This window comes from Anomaloglossus baeobatrachus, chromosome 12, assembly GCF_048569485.1.
Source record: "Anomaloglossus baeobatrachus isolate aAnoBae1 chromosome 12, aAnoBae1.hap1, whole genome shotgun sequence".
NCBI classification, from domain to species: Eukaryota; Metazoa; Chordata; class Amphibia; order Anura; family Aromobatidae; genus Anomaloglossus; species Anomaloglossus baeobatrachus.
In genome coordinates this window covers 90963786-90982251 of record NC_134364.1, presented here as the reverse complement: position 1 = coordinate 90982251, position 18466 = coordinate 90963786, and the positions used below count along the sequence as shown (strand labels likewise).

The 18466-nt window shown below is 52.4% G+C and overlaps 1 protein-coding gene across 2 annotated transcripts in view; it reads right to left on the bottom strand.

Moving 5' to 3' along the window:
• The window catches only part of DCAF8 (DDB1 and CUL4 associated factor 8), a 50724-nt gene extending 33021 nt beyond the window's left edge, over positions 1 to 17703 (bottom strand). Inside the window, exons 1-7 of one of the 2 annotated variants that reach the window (XM_075329614.1) lie at positions 17520 to 17703; positions 8832 to 8905; positions 7867 to 8546; positions 5778 to 5918; positions 901 to 995; positions 711 to 821; positions 485 to 557 (exon numbers count right to left, since the gene is read on the bottom strand). In XM_075329614.1, coding sequence (XP_075185729.1) covers positions 485 to 557; positions 711 to 821; positions 901 to 995; positions 5778 to 5918; positions 7867 to 8546; positions 8832 to 8880 — 1149 coding nt within the window. In that variant the 5' untranslated portion in view covers positions 8881 to 8905; positions 17520 to 17703. The remainder of the gene's footprint in view (positions 1 to 484; positions 558 to 710; positions 822 to 900; positions 996 to 5777; positions 5919 to 7866; positions 8547 to 8831; positions 8906 to 17519) is intronic. The other variant, XM_075329615.1, reaches the window with a different exon arrangement.
• Between the last annotated feature and the right edge of the window lie 763 nt (positions 17704 to 18466).

The following is an 18466-nucleotide window of genomic DNA, read 5'->3' as shown; positions in this document are numbered from 1 at the left end:
GGGAGAGTGGGAGAGACACTTAGTTACTATCCCGGCAGCTCTGGGCACTACAGCTAGTTATTTAAGATAACAGATTCTGGGGGCTGCAGTAGAGCCATGACCCACACTGTTCGCATAATAGTCCATGCTATGCTAAACAAGAACTTAAATATCTCTAACAGTATCTCCAAGAGCGGAGTGTGCCCCCTCTGGTGGACAAATGGTAATTTGCCGGCAATGACAAGATGACCACAGGAGAGATTATGAAACGCTGATCATCCCCTTGTGAGAAGGGTTGACCCCCGGATGGGAGTTGTAGCTTTACCCAACAGCAGGAAAGCACTGCTTCAGAGCACCCATTTTTCTGCGAAGTCTAACAGCTGTGTTACACTACGTGACAACCAGTGATTTCGAGGTGGTTGTCAGGCCTGACATCCCCAGTGATCGATCAAGGAGTCATTTACTGCTGCGCCCTAAGCCGGTCCTAAGGCGGAGGGCCACTCACCAAGTGATGGGGACAGAACTTCTTCAGGACTCCGTTATTCTCGTTCTCGTTAATTTTCCGCTGGTCGTAGATCCTGAGATAAAAAATAGCAATGAGCCGTCACACACACATCACTGCTATACCGCAGCGTCCAGCTCGCGTCATAATCCGAACATGGGTGATTAACCCTTTAAAAAGGTGGCATCCTAGTGGTGGTGGGGGGGTGTAAATCCAAAATATTCCTCACCGCACAAACTGGTCTCGCCCTCCCACAGCAAACTGGTAGGTGTTTGCTGGGTTGACGTAGATGGTGTAGAGGCCGATTTTCTTTTCCTTCTCCTTGGTAACCACCAGTCGCCTTTATATGGGGGAAATTGGAGATGAGGAGGAGACACAACAAGCGGCCACCACTGCGAATGGGCGGAGCGTGTACTCACGAGGCCGGCCGATCCTGCCGCAGGTCGATGGTGAACACCACGGCGTCCTCGCCAGCCGATAGGAAAGTGCATGGGGAGTCTGGCTCCAGGGCGAGCTGTGGAGCAAACCATAGGTTCCATGATTTATGGCCTCATCCTGGCCCTCCTGGTTCACAAGGAAACTGACAGAGGCAGTGTAAGGCCCTGTGCGCACTAGAAAAATCAATCTTAAGAAAATTCCTAAGGCTCAGTAAGGCTATGTGCGCACTAGGCGTTTTTTTCACGCTGCGTTTTTATGTGCGTTTTTGTCTAAAAAACGCACCCGCGGCTAAAAAAACGCGGCAAAAACGCATGCGTTTTTGCCGCGATTTGGTGCGTTTTTTGCTGCGTTTTTGCTCACTGCGTTTTAATCAGTGCACAATGCCATTAAAGATTGTTGATGAAAAAAAAAAAAAAAAAAGGTCTGATGTCATTTCCTTCTTCAAAATGTTCATTGTATGCAGGAGAGCAGACAGCTGCAGAACTAGTGTATGGAGGAGAGCAGACAGCAGCTGCAGAACTACAAGTCTCAGCATCCTCCATTCACTAGTGTATGCAGGAGAGCAGACAGCAGCTGCAGAACTACAAGTCTCAGCATCCTCCATTCACTAGTGTATGCAGGAGAGCAGACAGCAGCTGCAGAACTACAAGTCTCAGCATCCTCCATTCACTAGTGTATGCAGGAGAGCAGACAGCAGCTGCAGAACTACAAGTCTCAGCATCCTCCATTCACTAGTGTATGCAGGAGAGCAGACAGCAGCTGCAGAACTACAAGTCTCAGCATCCTCCATTCACTAGTGTATGCAGGAGAGCAGACAGCAGCTGCAGAACTACAAGTCTCAGCATCCTCCATTCACTAGTGTATGGAGGAGAGCAGACAGCAGCTGCAGAACTACAAGTCTCAGCATCCTCCATTCACTAGTGTATGCAGGAGAGCAGACAGCAGCTGCAGAACTACAAGTCTCAGCATCCTCCATCCAGGACTGTATGCAGTTTTTTGCCCAAAAAGAAAAAAAAAAATGAAGTGGGCTTCGCCATATTTTTGTATGCTAGCCGGGTACAGCAGGCAGGTACGGGCTGCCCCCAACCCCCAGCTGCCTATTTGTACCCGGCTGGGAACCAAAAATATAGAGAAGCCCTTTTTTTTTAATTATTTCATGAAATAATTAAAAAAAAAAATGACGTGGGCTTCGCCTAATTTTTGAGTCCAGCCGGGTACAACTAGGCAGCTGGGGATTGGAATCCACAGTGCAGGGTGCCCATGCTTTCTGGGCACCCCCACTGCGAATTGCAGTCCGCAGCCACCCCAGAAAATGGCGCTTTCATAGAAGCGCCATCTTCTGGCGCTGTATCCAACTCTTCTAGCTGCCCTGAAGCCGGGTGGCGAGCTAGGTAATAATGGGGTTAGGGCTAGCTGTATAGCTGGCCCTAAGCCCGAAATTCATGGTGTCACGCCAATATTAGACATGGCCACCATGAATTTCTAGTAATGATAAAAAAAAACACAACACAGAGAAAAATATTTTTATTAGAAATAAAACACAACACAATTAGTGACTCCATCTTTATTGAAATAAACCCCCCTCCGCAGTAATCCTGGGTCAGGGTCCCGCGCCGTCCAATCCGGATCCAATATCATCTGATCGGTTTGCTGGAAGGCAAAGCGATCAGATGATGTGTCAGGATCAAGTGCCTGAATCCCATCACACATCAGCTGATTGTATAAAAGCCGATTATACAATCAGCTGATGCATCAGTAGAAAAAAAAAAAAAAAATAATACTCACTTGTGTGCTGTGGTGATTACCGGCAGCTCCTGGAGCGATCGATTGGACAGGAGTCTGATCCTATACGATCGCTGCCGGAGCTGCCGGTAATCAGCTGATGAAGTCCCCTGACGGCAGGATCAGCTGATAGCCGGCCGGACACGAAAAAGCCGGCGACACCGCGATCAGCTGATGCGTCAGGTGACTGCATCAGGTGATCAGCGCCAGGTCCTGCAAGCAAGGTCCTGCCCCGGGGAGACTGCACACAGCCAGAGCGGCGGGACCGGGAGGAGCTGGGAGCGGGCATGGCACCGGGACCCTGCGGACAGGTGAGTATATGACATTTTTTTTTTTCTACTGTTCACTTTGGTTTTCGCCGCTGCCTCCACCTCCCGCCCAGACATGGCGCCGCACGGAGCTGACGTGCACAGGACGGGAGGTGGAGGCAGCGGTGACGGTACCGGGAGGATTCACGCTTCTGTGTTTACCAACAGAAGGAATCCTCTTCCTGTACACGTCACTGTAGTACCCACCCCTTGCGTTTATAGCTGCGTTTTTAGTCATAGAAACGCGGCTATATGCGTTATTCATTGCGTTTTTAACATCTCATTGAATTCAATGAGTGAAAAACGCAGTGGAAAACGCAGAAATAATTGACATTCTGCGTTTTTGTGGCCACCACAAAAACGCAGCTAAAAAAAAAACGCTGTGTGAGGACAGCACTTCTGAAAACACATTGACATTGCTGGGGAAGCAATGTCACTGCGTTTTCAGCACAAAAACGCGGTAAAAAACGCCGCTAAAAACGCGGCAAAAACGCCTAGTGCGCACATAGCCTAAGATTTCTATACCTGCGGGAAAATACTGCACCAAAATTTGCATCCAAATCCGCATGCAATTTTTGCGTTTTGTTGCGTTTTTCTGCAGAAATGCCGCAGCCAGTGTCGGACTGGCTACTGGAGGACTCTCCAGTAATACCAGGCCTGGCCGCGGTCACCTGCACTGAACTCCAGAGCTGTCATCTGAGCTCCAGAGTGCAGCGTAGACTAAACTGCGAGCGCCGAGTGATTGATTCCCCGGCCATTGCCATTTAGTTCAGGCTGGGCTGATCTCTGGAGCTCAGGTGACAGCTGTAGAGAGGCCGGGCTGCACTCCGGAGCTATCACCTGAGTTCCGGAGATCAGCCCGGCCTGAACTAAACGGCAATGGCCGGGGAATCAACCACTCGGCGCTCACAGTTTAGTCTACGCTGCACTCTGGAGCTCAGGTGTCAGCTCCGGAGTTCAGTGCAGGTAACCGCGGCCAGGACTGGTATTACTGGAGATTCCTCCAATAGCCAGTCCCGCAGCTACCTGCGGAAAATAACCGACATGCAGCTGTCAAAATCCGCATAGTGCGCACAGCATTTTTTTTCCCATAGGATTTGCTGGTGAATCACTGCAGACATGTTATGAACATTTTCTGCAGCGAAACATGCAGCAAAACCGCTGGAAATCCGCGGGACATTCCGTCCAGTGCGCACAAGGCCTAAGGCTTTTGCTAGGTTAAAGGAAGCAATAAGCAGTGCTGAAGTATAAAGCAGGGAGGATGGACAGCATGAGGAGACTGAAGGATGTTTTCAGCTACAATTTTAAAAGAAAAATGCTGAGGATTAAAGGGAACCTGTCAGGCCAAAAAAAGCATTAGAACCTACAAGCAGGAGCCTGTGTGAGCTATTAACTCATTCCTACCCATCCCTGTGTTGTAATAATGTGTAATATGAAAGTAATAAAATAGGTATTACTTACATACTCCCTATGTAAATAGCATAGGTCTCAAGCCCCATGGGCGTTGCATCGCCCTGTGGGCGCCTACATGCTTTCCACGGCATCACTCCCCTGTGGGCGCCTACATGCTTTCCACGGCATCACTCCCCTGTGGGCGCCTACATGCTTTCCACGGCATCACTCCCCTGTGGGCGCCTACATGCTTTCCACGGCATCACTCCCCTGTGGGCGCCTACATGCTTTCCACGGCATCACTCCCCTGTGGGCGCCTACATGCTTTCCACGGCATCACTCCCCTGTGGGCGCCTACATGCTTTCCACGGCATCACTCCCCTGTGGGCGCCTACATGCTTTCCACGGCATCACTCCCCTGTGGGCGCCTACATGCTTTCCACGGCATCACTCCCCTGTGGGCGCCTACATGCTTTCCACGGCATCACTCCCCTGTGGGCGCCTACATGCTTTCCATGGCATCACTCCCCTGTGGGCGCCTACATGCTTTCCATAGCATCACTCACCTGTGGGCGCCTACATGCTTTCCATAGCATCACTCCCCTGTGGGCGCCTACATGCTTTCCATAGCATCACTCCCCTGTGGGCGCCTACATGCTTTCCATAGCATCACTCCCCTATGGGCGCTTACATGCTTTCCATAGCATCACTCCCCTATGGGCGCCTACATGCTTTCCATAGCATCACTCCCCTGTGGGCGCCTACATGCTTTCCATAGCATCACTCCCCTCTGGGCGTCTACATGCTTTCCATAGCATCACTCCCCTGTGGGCGTGATACTATGGATTTACATGAGCGACGTCCCGTCACTCCTTCAGAATCTCGTATGCGCGCTTGCCATTCTCGCCGCTGCCTCATCCTGGTGTTTACTTGCCGGGTTCAGATGCGCGCTGCACATGACCGGAACCACAGGAATCTTCTGAGCATGCACAGTGCACATCTGAACTCTGCAAGTAAACACCAGGATGAGGCGGCGGTGAGAATGGCAAGCGCGCATACGAGATTCTGAAGCAGCAGACATGACGTCGCTCATGTAAATGCATGGTATCAGGCCCACAGGGGAGTGATACCTTGCAAACGCCCACGGGCGATGTGACACCCATGGGGCGATGAGCTCTGCTCATTTACATAGTGGACATGTAAGTAGTAAAACGTATTTTATTACTTCCATATTACACAATATTACAACTCAGGGATGGGTAGGAAGGTGTTACTAGCTCACACAGGCTCCTGCTTGTAGGTTATAATGCTTTTTTGACCTGACAGGTTCCCTTTAAGAGAGCAGGGATACAGTGTAAAGCACAGACATGACTCACCTTGTGCGAGGCGCCTTTGTGCTGTGCCACCCGTTTTGTGTTTTTGCAGCACTGAGTGGCCGAGAGCTCTGCGACGCGTACCTGTCCGTCCCGGGCACACATCGCCAGGGTGGAGTCACCACTGTTTGGGAGGAATTTTGCCTTAAAACAATAATATAAAAATTATGTACAATCAGACTAGAAAAAACACCAACAAAACTGTACCTGAAATACTCTGTGCTGCAGGGAATACTGTGCAAGGTCACACCAGAGCAGCCCTGTCCTTACCACAATCACCTCAATCCTTCCCTGATCTATAAGTAAGTTGTGATCCCTGATTAAAATCAGTCCTGACTCCAGACAAGACACGTTATATCAGCACTAATGCGAAACATGGCGGACGAGGCCGAACCACCCGTCACTACACAGCCCACAGGAAAGACTGCAAAAAACACTATAACCACCACCCCTATGTACAAGAATATAACTGCTATAATACTGCCCCTATGTACAAGAATATAACTACTATAATACTGCCCACTATGTACAAGAATATAACTGCTATAATACTGCCCCCTATGTACAAGAATATAACTACTATAATACTGCCCTCTATGTACAAGAATATAACTACTATAATACTGCCCTCTATGTACAAGAATATAACTACTATAATACTGCCCTCTATGTACAAGAATATAACTACTATAATACTGCCCCTATGTACAAGAATATAACTACTATAATACTGCCCCTATGTACAAGAATATAACTGCTATAATACTGCTCCTATGTACAAGAATATAACTACTATAATACTGCCCCTTTCTACAAGAATATAACTGCTATAATACTGCCCCTTTGTACAAGAATATATCTACTATAATACTGGCCCCTATGTACAGAATATAACTACTATAATACTGCCCCCTATATACAGAATATAACCACTATAATACTGCCCCTATGTACAAGAATATAACTACTATAATACTGCCACTATGTACAAGAATATAACTGCTATAATACTGCCCACTATGTACAAGAATATAACTGCTATAATACTGCCCCTATGTACAAGAATATAACTGCTATAATACTGCCCCTATGTACAAGAATATAAATGCTATAATACTGCCCACTATGTACAAGAATATAACTGCTATAATACTGCCCCGTATGTACAAGAATATAACTGCTATAATACTGCCCACTATGTACAAGAATATAACTGCTATAATACTGCCCCGTATGTACAAGAATATAACTGCTATAATACTGCCCACTATGTACAAGAATATAACTGCTATAATACTGCCCACCATGTACAAGATTATAACTACTATAATACTGCCACTATGTACAAGAATATAACTACTATAATACTGCCACTATGTACAAGAATATAACTATTATAATACTGCTCCTATATACAAGAATATAACTACTATAATACTGCCCACTAGGTACAAGAATATAACTACTATAATACTGCCCATTATATACAATAATATAATTACTATAATACTGCTCCTATGTACAAGAATATATCTATCTACTATAATACTGCCCCTTTGTACAAAATTATAACTGCTATAATACTGCTCCTATGTACAAGAATAACTGCTATAATACTGCCCCTATGTACAAGAATTTAACTAGCATAATACTGCCCCCTATGTACAAGTATATAACTGCTATAATACTGCCCCCTATGTACAAGAATATAACTACTATAATACTGCCCCTATGTACAAGAATATAACTACTATAATTCTGCTCCTATGTACAAGAATATAACTGCTATAATACTGCCCCCTATGTACAAGAATATAACTAGTTTAATACTGCTCCTTATGTACAGGAATATAACTGCTATAATACTGCCCGCTAGGTACAAGAATATAACTGCTATAATACTGCCCCTATGTACAAGAATATAACGGCTATAATACTGCCCACTAGGTACAAGAATGTAACTGCTATAATACTGCCCACTAGGTACAAGAATATAACTGCTATAATATTGCCCGCTAGGTACAAGAATATAACTACTATAATACTGCTCTCTATGTAACAAGAATATAACCTTCCGCCTATGTAGAAGTACCTGGAAAACGTTGCTTTTGTGGCCGCTTTCAAACTCCAGCACTGGTTTCCTCTTCACCCAGTCCCACACCACCACCTTGAGGTCGTCGCTGCCGCTGGCCAGCCAGGTGCCCCGCTGGTTGAAGTGCAGGGTATTGACGCAGCCCAGGTGCCCCTCCAGGCCGTGTAGTAGTCTGAACCTCTGGACAAATCCTCTGGCTCCGCAGGCGTCGTAGATGAAGCGCTGGCTGCTGCCGACCTCCCTCTGCCTCAGCGCCCGTATCGCCCGCCAGCGAGGCCGGGGGAGAGGCGTTTTCTCAGACGACACCCAGTCTTCCAAAGCCTTCTCATCGTCTGAGGAATCATGCTCGTGGTTAGCCCGCTTGCGCTGACCCCTCTTTCGCACTCGTTCCTCCTCTTCCTCCTCCTCTTCTTCCTCCTCATCGTCCTCTGAGTGGGATCGGTCGTTGCCCCGGTTCTCATCGTTGATGGAGTAGTGTCCGGTATCGTCCATGCTGTCAGAGTCCTTATCCTCTCCTGAGCTCTCGGAGCAGCTGTCTCTACTCTCCACGCGGTTGGTTCCTGTCTCGTCACCCGTGAGGCTCAAACTCATGTCCGATGCCTCCACTTCGATACCGGAGGAGTTCTCCCGTCCTTCATCTGCTCCGGACATGTCTTCGGGGCTACTCGAGAAACTACCTGCTGAATCCAAAAGTTCAAAGCAATGTAATGTAAATTTAAGTGGCGTTCCCCATGAAACTTTCCTTTATTGTAGAGCAGGGGCACTCATCTATTGGGGGCTGAGGTACCATGAACGTTCAACAAAGCAGGATGGGGAAACTCGAATCCTGGAAATCTAACCCCCTTACATGCAGCACTTAATTCCAGCCGCAGAATCTAAGCGGTTACAGTGAAAGTATCAAAGACAACTGCAGCAGGAAGGGGCGAAAGGACGGGGATCCCCGACACTGCAGGCACACGACTCACCATTGGTTAGATCCGTTTTCCCTTCAGCCATTTCTCCGGTGAAGGACATCACGGCTCCGAGATTAAGAAAAGCTCTGCAGAAAAGGAGGACACAAGTGAGGGCCCAGAAATCAGCAACAGGGGCGCATATATAAAAGTATGGAAGGGTGGGGGAGGAGGAGGCCCCTAATATAAACCAAACAGGAGGGAAGTGGCCCCCTGTATAACAACAGTACGGGGGGAGCGGCCCCCTGCATAACAACAGTATGAGGGGGGAGCAGCCCCCTGTATAACAACAGTATGAGGGGGGAGCAGCCCCCTGTATACCAACCGTACGGGGGGTGGGGGGAGGAGCGGCCCCCTGTATACCAACAGTACGGGGGGGTGAGCGGCCCCCTGTATACCAACAGTATATGGGGAGGGGGGGTGAGCAGCCCCCTGTATACCAACAGTATGAGGGGGGGAGGGGGATGAGCGACACCCTGTATACCAACAGTACGGGGGGGGGGGGGGGGGCGGGGGAGCGGCCCCCTGTATACCAACAGTATGGGGGGGGTGTGAGCGGCCCCCTGTATACCAACAGTATGGGGGGGGGGTGTGAGCGGCCCCCTGTATACCAACAGTATATGGGGGGGGGTGTGAGCGGCCCCCTGTATACCAACAGTATATGGGTGGGGGGGGGTGAGCTGCCCCCTGTATACCAACAGTATATGGGTGGGGGGGGGTGAGCGGCCCCCTGTATACCAACAGTATATGGGTGGGGGGGGGTGAGCGGCCCCCTGTATACCAACAGTATATGGGTGGGGGGGGGGGGTGAGCGGCCCCCTGTATACCAACAGTATATGGGTGGGGGGGGTGAGCGGCCCCCTGTATACCAACAGTATGGGGGGGGGGGGATGAGCGGCCCCCTGTATACCAACAGTACGAGGGGGGGGGGGATGAGCGGCACCCTGTATACCAACAGTACGGGGGGGGGGGGGCGGGGGAGCGGCCCCCTGTATACCAACAGTACGGGGGTGAGCGGCCCCCTGTATACCAACAGTACAGGGGAGAGCTGTCCCCCGTATACCAACAGTATTGCGGGGGGGAGCGGCCCCCTGTATACCAACAGGACGGGGGGGGGGGGGAAGCGGCACCCCGTATACCAACAGTATTGGAGGGGGGGGAGCGGCCCCCTGTATAGCCAACCGTACGGGGGTGAGCGGCCCTCTGTATACCAACAGTACGGGGGGAGGGAGTGGCCCCCTGTATACCAACAGTACGGGGGGGAGGGAGCGGCCCCCTGTATACTAACAGTATGGGGGGGGGGGGGGGGGGAGCGGCCACCTATATACCAACAATACAGGGGGAGGCGGTCCCCTATATAAAAACAGTACCGGGGGGGGGAGGCCACCAATATAACCATAGTACAGGGGGAGAAGGCCCCTATTTAACACTATACGGGGGAAAACCCCTATATAACAATAGTATAGGGGGAGGAGGCCCCCCCTATATAACAACACTACAGGAGGGAGTAGGAGGGTACCTATATAAACAACAATACAGGTTGAGGAAGAGGCCCCTATATATCAACAGTACAGGTGGGGGGAGGAGGACCCCCTATATATCAACAGTACAGGGGGGGGGGGGGGAGGAGGATCCCCTATATATCAACAGTACAGGTGGGGGGAGGAGGACCCCCTATATATCAACAGTACAGGGGGGAGGAGGACCCCCTATATATCAACAGTACAGGGGGGAGGAAGACCCCCTATATAGCAACAGTACAGGGGGAGGAGGACCCCCTATATAGCAACAGTACAGGGGGAGGAGGACCCCCTATATAGCAACAGTACAGGGGGAGGAGGACCCCCTATATAGCAACAGTACAGGGGGGAGGAGGACCCCCTATATAGCAACAGTACAGGGGGGAGGAGGACCCCCTATATAGCAACAGTACAGGGGGGAGGAGGACCCCCTATATAGCAACAGTGCAGGGGGGGGGGGAAGGACCCCCTATATATCAACAGTATGGGGGGGGAGGAGGACCCCCTATATATCAACAGTACAGGGGGGGGGGGAGGAGGATCCCCTATATATCAACAGTACAGGGGGGGGGGAGGAGGATCCCCTATATATACCAACAGTACAGGGGAGGGGGGGGAGGAGGATCCCCTATATATACCAACAGTACAGGGGAGGGAGGAGGACCCCCTGTATATCAACAGTACAGGGGAGGGGAGGGGGGAGGAGGACCCCCTATATAACAACACTACAGGAGGGAGTAGGAGGGTACCTATATAAACAACAATACAGGTTGAGGAAGAGGCCCCTATATATCAACAGTACAGGTGGGGGGAGGAGGACCCCCTATATATCAACAGTACAGGGGGGGGGGGGGAGGAGGATCCCCTATATATCAACAGTACAGGTGGGGGGAGGAGGACCCCCTATATATCAACAGTACAGGGGGGAGGAGGACCCCCTATATATCAACAGTACAGGGGGGAGGAAGACCCCCTATATAGCAACAGTACAGGGGGAGGAGGACCCCCTATATAGCAACAGTACAGGGGGAGGAGGACCCCCTATATAGCAACAGTACAGGGGGAGGAGGACCCCCTATATAGCAACAGTACAGGGGGGAGGAGGACCCCCTATATAGCAACAGTACAGGGGGGAGGAGGACCCCCTATATAGCAACAGTACAGGGGGGAGGAGGACCCCCTATATAGCAACAGTGCAGGGGGGGGGGGGGAAGGACCCCCTATATATCAACAGTATGGGGGGGGAGGAGGACCCCCTATATATCAACAGTACAGGGGGGGGGAGGAGGATCCCCTATATATCAACAGTACAGGGGGGGGGGAGGAGGATCCCCTATATATACCAACAGTACAGGGGAGGGGGGGGAGGAGGATCCCCTATATATACCAACAGTACAGGGGAGGGAGGAGGACCCCCTGTATATCAACAGTACAGGGGAGGGGAGGGGGGAGGAGGACCCCCTATATATCCACAGTACAGGGAGGGAGGAGGACCCCCTATATATCAACAATACAGGGGGAGGGAGGAGGACCCCCTATATATCAACAATACAGGGGGAGGGAGGAGGACCCCCTATATATCAACAATACAGGGGGAGGGAGGAGGACCCCCTATATATCAACAATACAGGGGAGGGAGGAGGAGGACCCCCTATATATCAACAGTACAGGGGAGGGAGGAGGAGGACCCCCTATATATCAACAGTACAGGGGAGGGAGGAGGAGGACCCCCTATATATCAACAGTACAGGGGAGGGAGGAGGAGGACCCCCTATATATCAACAGTACAGGGGAGGGAGGAGGAGGACCCCCTATATATCAACAGTACAGGGGAGGGAGGAGGAGGACCCCCTATATATCAACAGTACAGGGGAGGGAGGAGGAGGACCCCCTATATATCAACAGTACAGGGGAGGGAGGAGGAGGACCCCCTATATATCAACAGTACAGGGGAGGGAGGAGGAGGACCCCCTATATATCAACAGTACAGGGGAGGGAGGAGGAGGACCCCCTATATATCAACAGTACAGGGGAGGGAGGAGGAGGACCCCCTATATATCAACAGTACAGGGGAGGGAGGAGGAGGACCCCCTATATATCAACAGTACAGGGGAGGGAGGAGGAGGACCCCCTATATATCAACAGTACAGGGGAGGGAGGAGGAGGACCCCCTATATATCAACAGTACAGGGGAGGGAGGAGGAGGACCCCCTATATATCAACAGTACAGGGGAGGGAGGAGGAGGACCCCCTATATATCAACAGTACAGGGGAGGGAGGAGGAGGACCCCCTATATATCAACAGTACAGGGGAGGGAGGAGGAGGACCCCCTATATATCAACAGTACAGGGGAGGGAGGAGGAGGACCCCCTATATATCAACAGTACAGGGGAGGGAGGAGGAGGACCCCCTATATATCAACAGTACAGGGGAGGGAGGAGGAGGACCCCCTATATATCAACAGTACAGGGGAGGGAGGAGGAGGACCCCCTATATATCAACAGTACAGGGGAGGGAGGAGGAGGACCCCCTATATATCAACAGTACAGGGGAGGGAGGAGGAGGACCCCCTATATATCAACAGTACAGGGGAGGGAGGAGGAGGACCCCCTATATATCAACAGTACAGGGGAGGGAGGAGGAGGACCCCCTATATATCAACAGTACAGGGGAGGGAGGAGGAGGACCCCCTATATATCAACAGTACAGGGGAGGGAGGAGGAGGACCCCCTATATATCAACAGTACAGGGGAGGGAGGAGGAGGACCCCCTATATATCAACAGTACAGGGGAGGGAGGAGGAGGACCCCCTATATATCAACAGTACAGGGGAGGGAGGAGGAGGACCCCCTATATATCAACAGTACAGGGGAGGGAGGAGGAGGACCCCCTATATATCAACAGTACAGGGGAGGGAGGAGGAGGACCCCCTATATATCAACAGTACAGGGGAGGGAGGAGGAGGACCCCCTATATATCAACAGTACAGGGGAGGGAGGAGGAGGACCCCCTATATATCAACAGTACAGGGGAGGGAGGAGGAGGACCCCCTATATATCAACAGTACAGGGGAGGGAGGAGGAGGACCCCCTATATATCAACAGTACAGGGGAGGGAGGAGGAGGACCCCCTATATATCAACAGTACAGGGGAGGGAGGAGGAGGACCCCCTATATATCAACAGTACAGGGGAGGGAGGAGGAGGACCCCCTATATATCAACAGTACAGGGGAGGGAGGAGGAGGACCCCCTATATATCAACAGTACAGGGGAGGGAGGAGGAGGACCCCCTATATATCAACAGTACAGGGGAGGGAGGAGGAGGACCCCCTATATATCAACAGTACAGGGGAGGGAGGAGGAGGACCCCCTATATATCAACAGTACAGGGGAGGGAGGAGGAGGACCCCCTATATATCAACAGTAAAGGGGAGGGAGGAGGAGGACCCCCTATATATCAACAGTACAGGGGAGGGAGGAGGAGGACCCCCTATATATCAACAGTACAGGGGAGGGAGGAGGAGGACCCCCTATATATCAACAGTACAGGGGAGGGAGGAGGAGGACCCCCTATATATCAACAGTACAGGGGAGGGAGGAGGAGGACCCCCTATATATCAACAGTACAGGGGAGGGAGGAGGAGGACCCCCTATATATCAACAGTACAGGGGAGGGAGGAGGAGGACCCCCTATATATCAACAGTACAGGGGGGGAGGAGGCTCCCCTATATATCAACAGTACAGGGGGGGGGAGGAGGCTCCCCTATATATCAACAGTACAGGGGGGGGGGAGGAGGATCCCCTATATATCAACAGTACAGGGGGGGGGAGGAGGATCCCCTATATATACCAACAGTACAGGGGAGGGGGGAGGAGCCCCTATATATCAACAGTACAGGGGGGAGGGGGGAGGAGCCCCTATATATCAACAGTACGGGGGGGGAGGTGGCCCCCCTATATATCAACAGCACAGGGGAGGGAGGAGGCCCCCCTATATATCAACAGTACAGGGGGGGGGAGGGGGAGGGGGAGGGGGGAGTTGGCCCCCTATATATCAACAATACAGGGGGGGCAGGAGGAGGCTCCCCTATATATCAACAATACAGGGGGGGGGGGAAGGACCCCCTACATATCAACACTACAGGGGGGGGGGAAGGACCCCCTACATAACACTACGGGGGGGGGGGGAAGGACCCCCTATATATCAACAATACAGGGGGGGGGAAGGACCCCCTATATATCAACAATACAGGGGGGGGGGAAAGGACCCCCTATATATCAACAATACAGGGGGAGGGAGGAGGACCCCCTATATATCAACAATACAGGGGGAGGGAGGAGGACCCCCTATATATCAACAATACAGGGGGAGGGAGGAGGACCCCCTATATATCAACAATACAGGGGAGGAAGGAGGAGGACCCCCTATATATCAACAATACAGGGGGAGGGAGGAGGACCCCCTATATATCAACAGTACAGGGGAGGGGGGGGAGGAGGACCCCCTATATATCAACAGTACAGGGGAGGGGGGGAGGAGGACCCCCTATATATCAACAGTACAGGGGAGGGGGGAGGAGGACCCCCTATATATCAACAGTACAGGGGAGGGGGGAGGAGGACCCCCTATATATCAACAGTACAGGGGAGGGGGGAGGAGGACCCCCTATATATCAACAGTACAGGGGAGGGGGGGAGGAGGACCCCCTATATATCAACAGTACAGGGGAGGGGGGGAGGAGGACCCCCTATATATCAACAGTACAGGGGAGGGGGGGAGGAGGACCCCTATATATCAACAGTACAGGGGAGGGGGGGAGGAGGACCCCTATATATCAACAGTACAGGGGAGGGAGAGGAGGACCCCTATATATCAACAGTACAGGGGAGGGGGGAGGAGGACCCCTATATATCAACAGTACAGGGGAGGGGGAGGAGGACCCCTATATATCAACAGTACAGGGGAGGGGGAGGAGGACCCCTATATATCAACAGTACAGGGGAGGGGGAGGAGGACCCCTATATATCAACAGTATAGGGGAGGGGGGAGGAGGAGGCTCCCCTATATATACCAACAGTACAGGGGAGGGAGGAGGACCCCCTATATATCAACAATACAGGGGAGGAAGGAGGAGGACCCCCTATATATCAACAATACAGGGGGAGGGAGGAGGACCCCCTATATATCAACAGTACAGGGGAGGGGGGGGAGGAGGACCCCCTATATATCAACAGTACAGGGGAGGGGGGGAGGAGGACCCCCTATATATCAACAGTACAGGGGAGGGGGGAGGAGGACCCCCTATATATCAACAGTACAGGGGAGGGGGGAGGAGGACCCCCTATATATCAACAGTACAGGGGAGGGGGGAGGAGGACCCCCTATATATCAACAGTACAGGGGAGGGGGGAGGAGGACCCCCTATATATCAACAGTACAGGGGAGGGGGGGAGGAGGACCCCCTATATATCAACAGTACAGGGGAGGGGGGGAGGAGGACCCCCTATATATCAACAGTACAGGGGAGGGGGGGAGGAGGACCCCTATATATCAACAGTACAGGGGAGGGGGGGAGGAGGACCCCTATATATCAACAGTACAGGGGAGGGAGAGGAGGACCCCTATATATCAACAGTACAGGGGAGGGAGAGGAGGACCCCTATATATCAACAGTACAGGGGAGGGGGGAGGAGGACCCCTATATATCAACAGTACAGGGGAGGGGGAGGAGGACCCCTATATATCAACAGTACAGGGGAGGGGGAGGAGGACCCCTATATATCAACAGTACAGGGGAGGGGGAGGAGGACCCCTATATATCAACAGTATAGGGGAGGGGGGAGGAGGAGGCTCCCCTATATATACCAACAGTACAGGGGAGGGAGGAGGACCCCCTATATATCAACAATACAGGGGAGGAAGGAGGAGGACCCCCTATATATCAACAGTACAGGGGAGGGGGGGGAGGAGGACCCCCTATATATCAACAGTACAGGGGAGGGGGGGAGGAGGACCCCCTATATATCAACAGTACAGGGGAGGGGGGGAGGAGGACCCCCTATATATCAACAGTACAGGGGAGGGGGGGAGGAGGACCCCCTATATATCAACAGTACAGGGGAGGGGGGAGGAGGACCCCCTATATATCAACAGTACAGGGGAGGGGGGAGGAGGACCCCCTATATATCAACAGTACAGGGGAGGGGGGGAGGAGGACCCCCTATATATCAACAGTACAGGGGAGGGAGAGGAGGACCCCTATATATCAACAGTACAGGGGAGGGAGAGGAGGACCCCTATATATCAACAGTACAGGGGAGGGAGAGGAGGACCCCTATATATCAACAGTACAGGGGAGGGAGAGGAGGACCCCTATATATCAACAGTACAGGGGAGGGGGGAGGAGGACCCCTATATATCAACAGTACAGGGGAGGGGGGAGGAGGACCCCTATATATCAACAGTACAGGGGAGGGGGGAGGAGGACCCCTATATATCAACAGTACAGGGGAGGGGGAGGAGGACCCCTATATATCAACAGTACAGGGGAGGGGGGAGGAGGAGGCTCCCCTATATATCAACAGTATAGGGGAGGGGGGAGGAGGAGGCTCCCCTATATATACCAACAGTACAGGGGAGGGAGGAGGACCCCCTATATATCAACAGTACAGGGGAGGGGGGGAGGAGGACCCCCTATATATCAACAGTACAGGGGAGGGAGAGGAGGACCCCTATATATCAACAGTACAGGGGAGGGAGAGGAGGACCCCTATATATCAACAGTACAGGGGAGGGAGAGGAGGACCCCTATATATCAACAGTACAGGGGAGGGGGGAGGAGGACCCCTATATATCAACAGTACAGGGGAGGGGGGAGGAGGACCCCTATATATCAACAGTACAGGGGAGGGGGAGGAGGACCCCTATATATCAACAGTACAGGGGAGGGGGGAGGAGGAGGCTCCCCTATATATCAACAGTATAGGGGAGGGGGGAGGAGGAGGCTCCCCTATATATACCAACAGTACAGGGGAGGGAGGAGGACCCCCTATATATCAACAGTACAGGGGGAGGAGGCCCAATATATATGTAACAGTAGAGTGAGCTTAGCTCTCGGATACCGGCCCCACTCTTCTGCCCCCCGACACCCCTCCTCTGCTCCCCGGTACCAGCCGCTCACCTCTGCTCTCCGGTGGTCTCAGTCCGGGGAGGCCCCAGCTCGGGCGGAGACTGCAGGAGGCCGCGCTGCTCGCGCTCACTGTCCGAGTCCTGGGCCCCGGCTGTAGTGTAAGCAGCAGGCCCGGGAGCGGGGGAGGAGTCAGCGCATCCGACCGACGGTGGCGGCCATGTCCTCCCGGCCCCGCCCACCGACGGCCCGAGGCGCGACACCCGGATGTGTACACTGTGCACGCGGAGTGTATATCTACTGCTGTATACACCGCTATATACCTCCCCTGGCGGGGGTACCCCTGTATACACCGCTATATACCTCCCCTGGCAGGCGCACCCCTGTATACACCGCTATATACCTCCCCTGGCAGGGGCACCCCTGTATACCCCGCTATATACCTCCCCTGGCGGAGGTTCCTCTGTATACACCGCTATATACCTCACCTGGCGGAGGGTCCTCTGTATATACAGCTATATACCTCACCTGGCAGAGGGTCCTCTGTATACACCGCTATATACCTCACCTGGTGGAGGCTCCTCTGTATATACCTCACCTGGTGGAGGCTCCTCTGTATATACCACTATATACCTCACCTGGCGGAGGCACCTCTGTATACACCGCTATATACCTCACCTGGTGGAGGCTCCTCTGTATACACAGCTATGTACCTCACCTGGTGGAGGCTCCTCTGTATATACCTCACCTGGCTTAGGCTCCTCTGTATATACCGCTATATACCTCACCTGGTGGAGGCTCCTCTGTATACACCACTATATACCTCACCTGGCGGAGGGTCCTCTGTATATACTGTTATATACCTCACCTGGTGGAGGGTCCTCTGTATATACTGTTATATACCTCACCTGGTGGAGGCTCCTCTGTTTACACCGCTATATACCTCACCTGGCGGAGGGTCCTCTGTATATACTGTTATATACCTCACCTGGCGGAGGGTC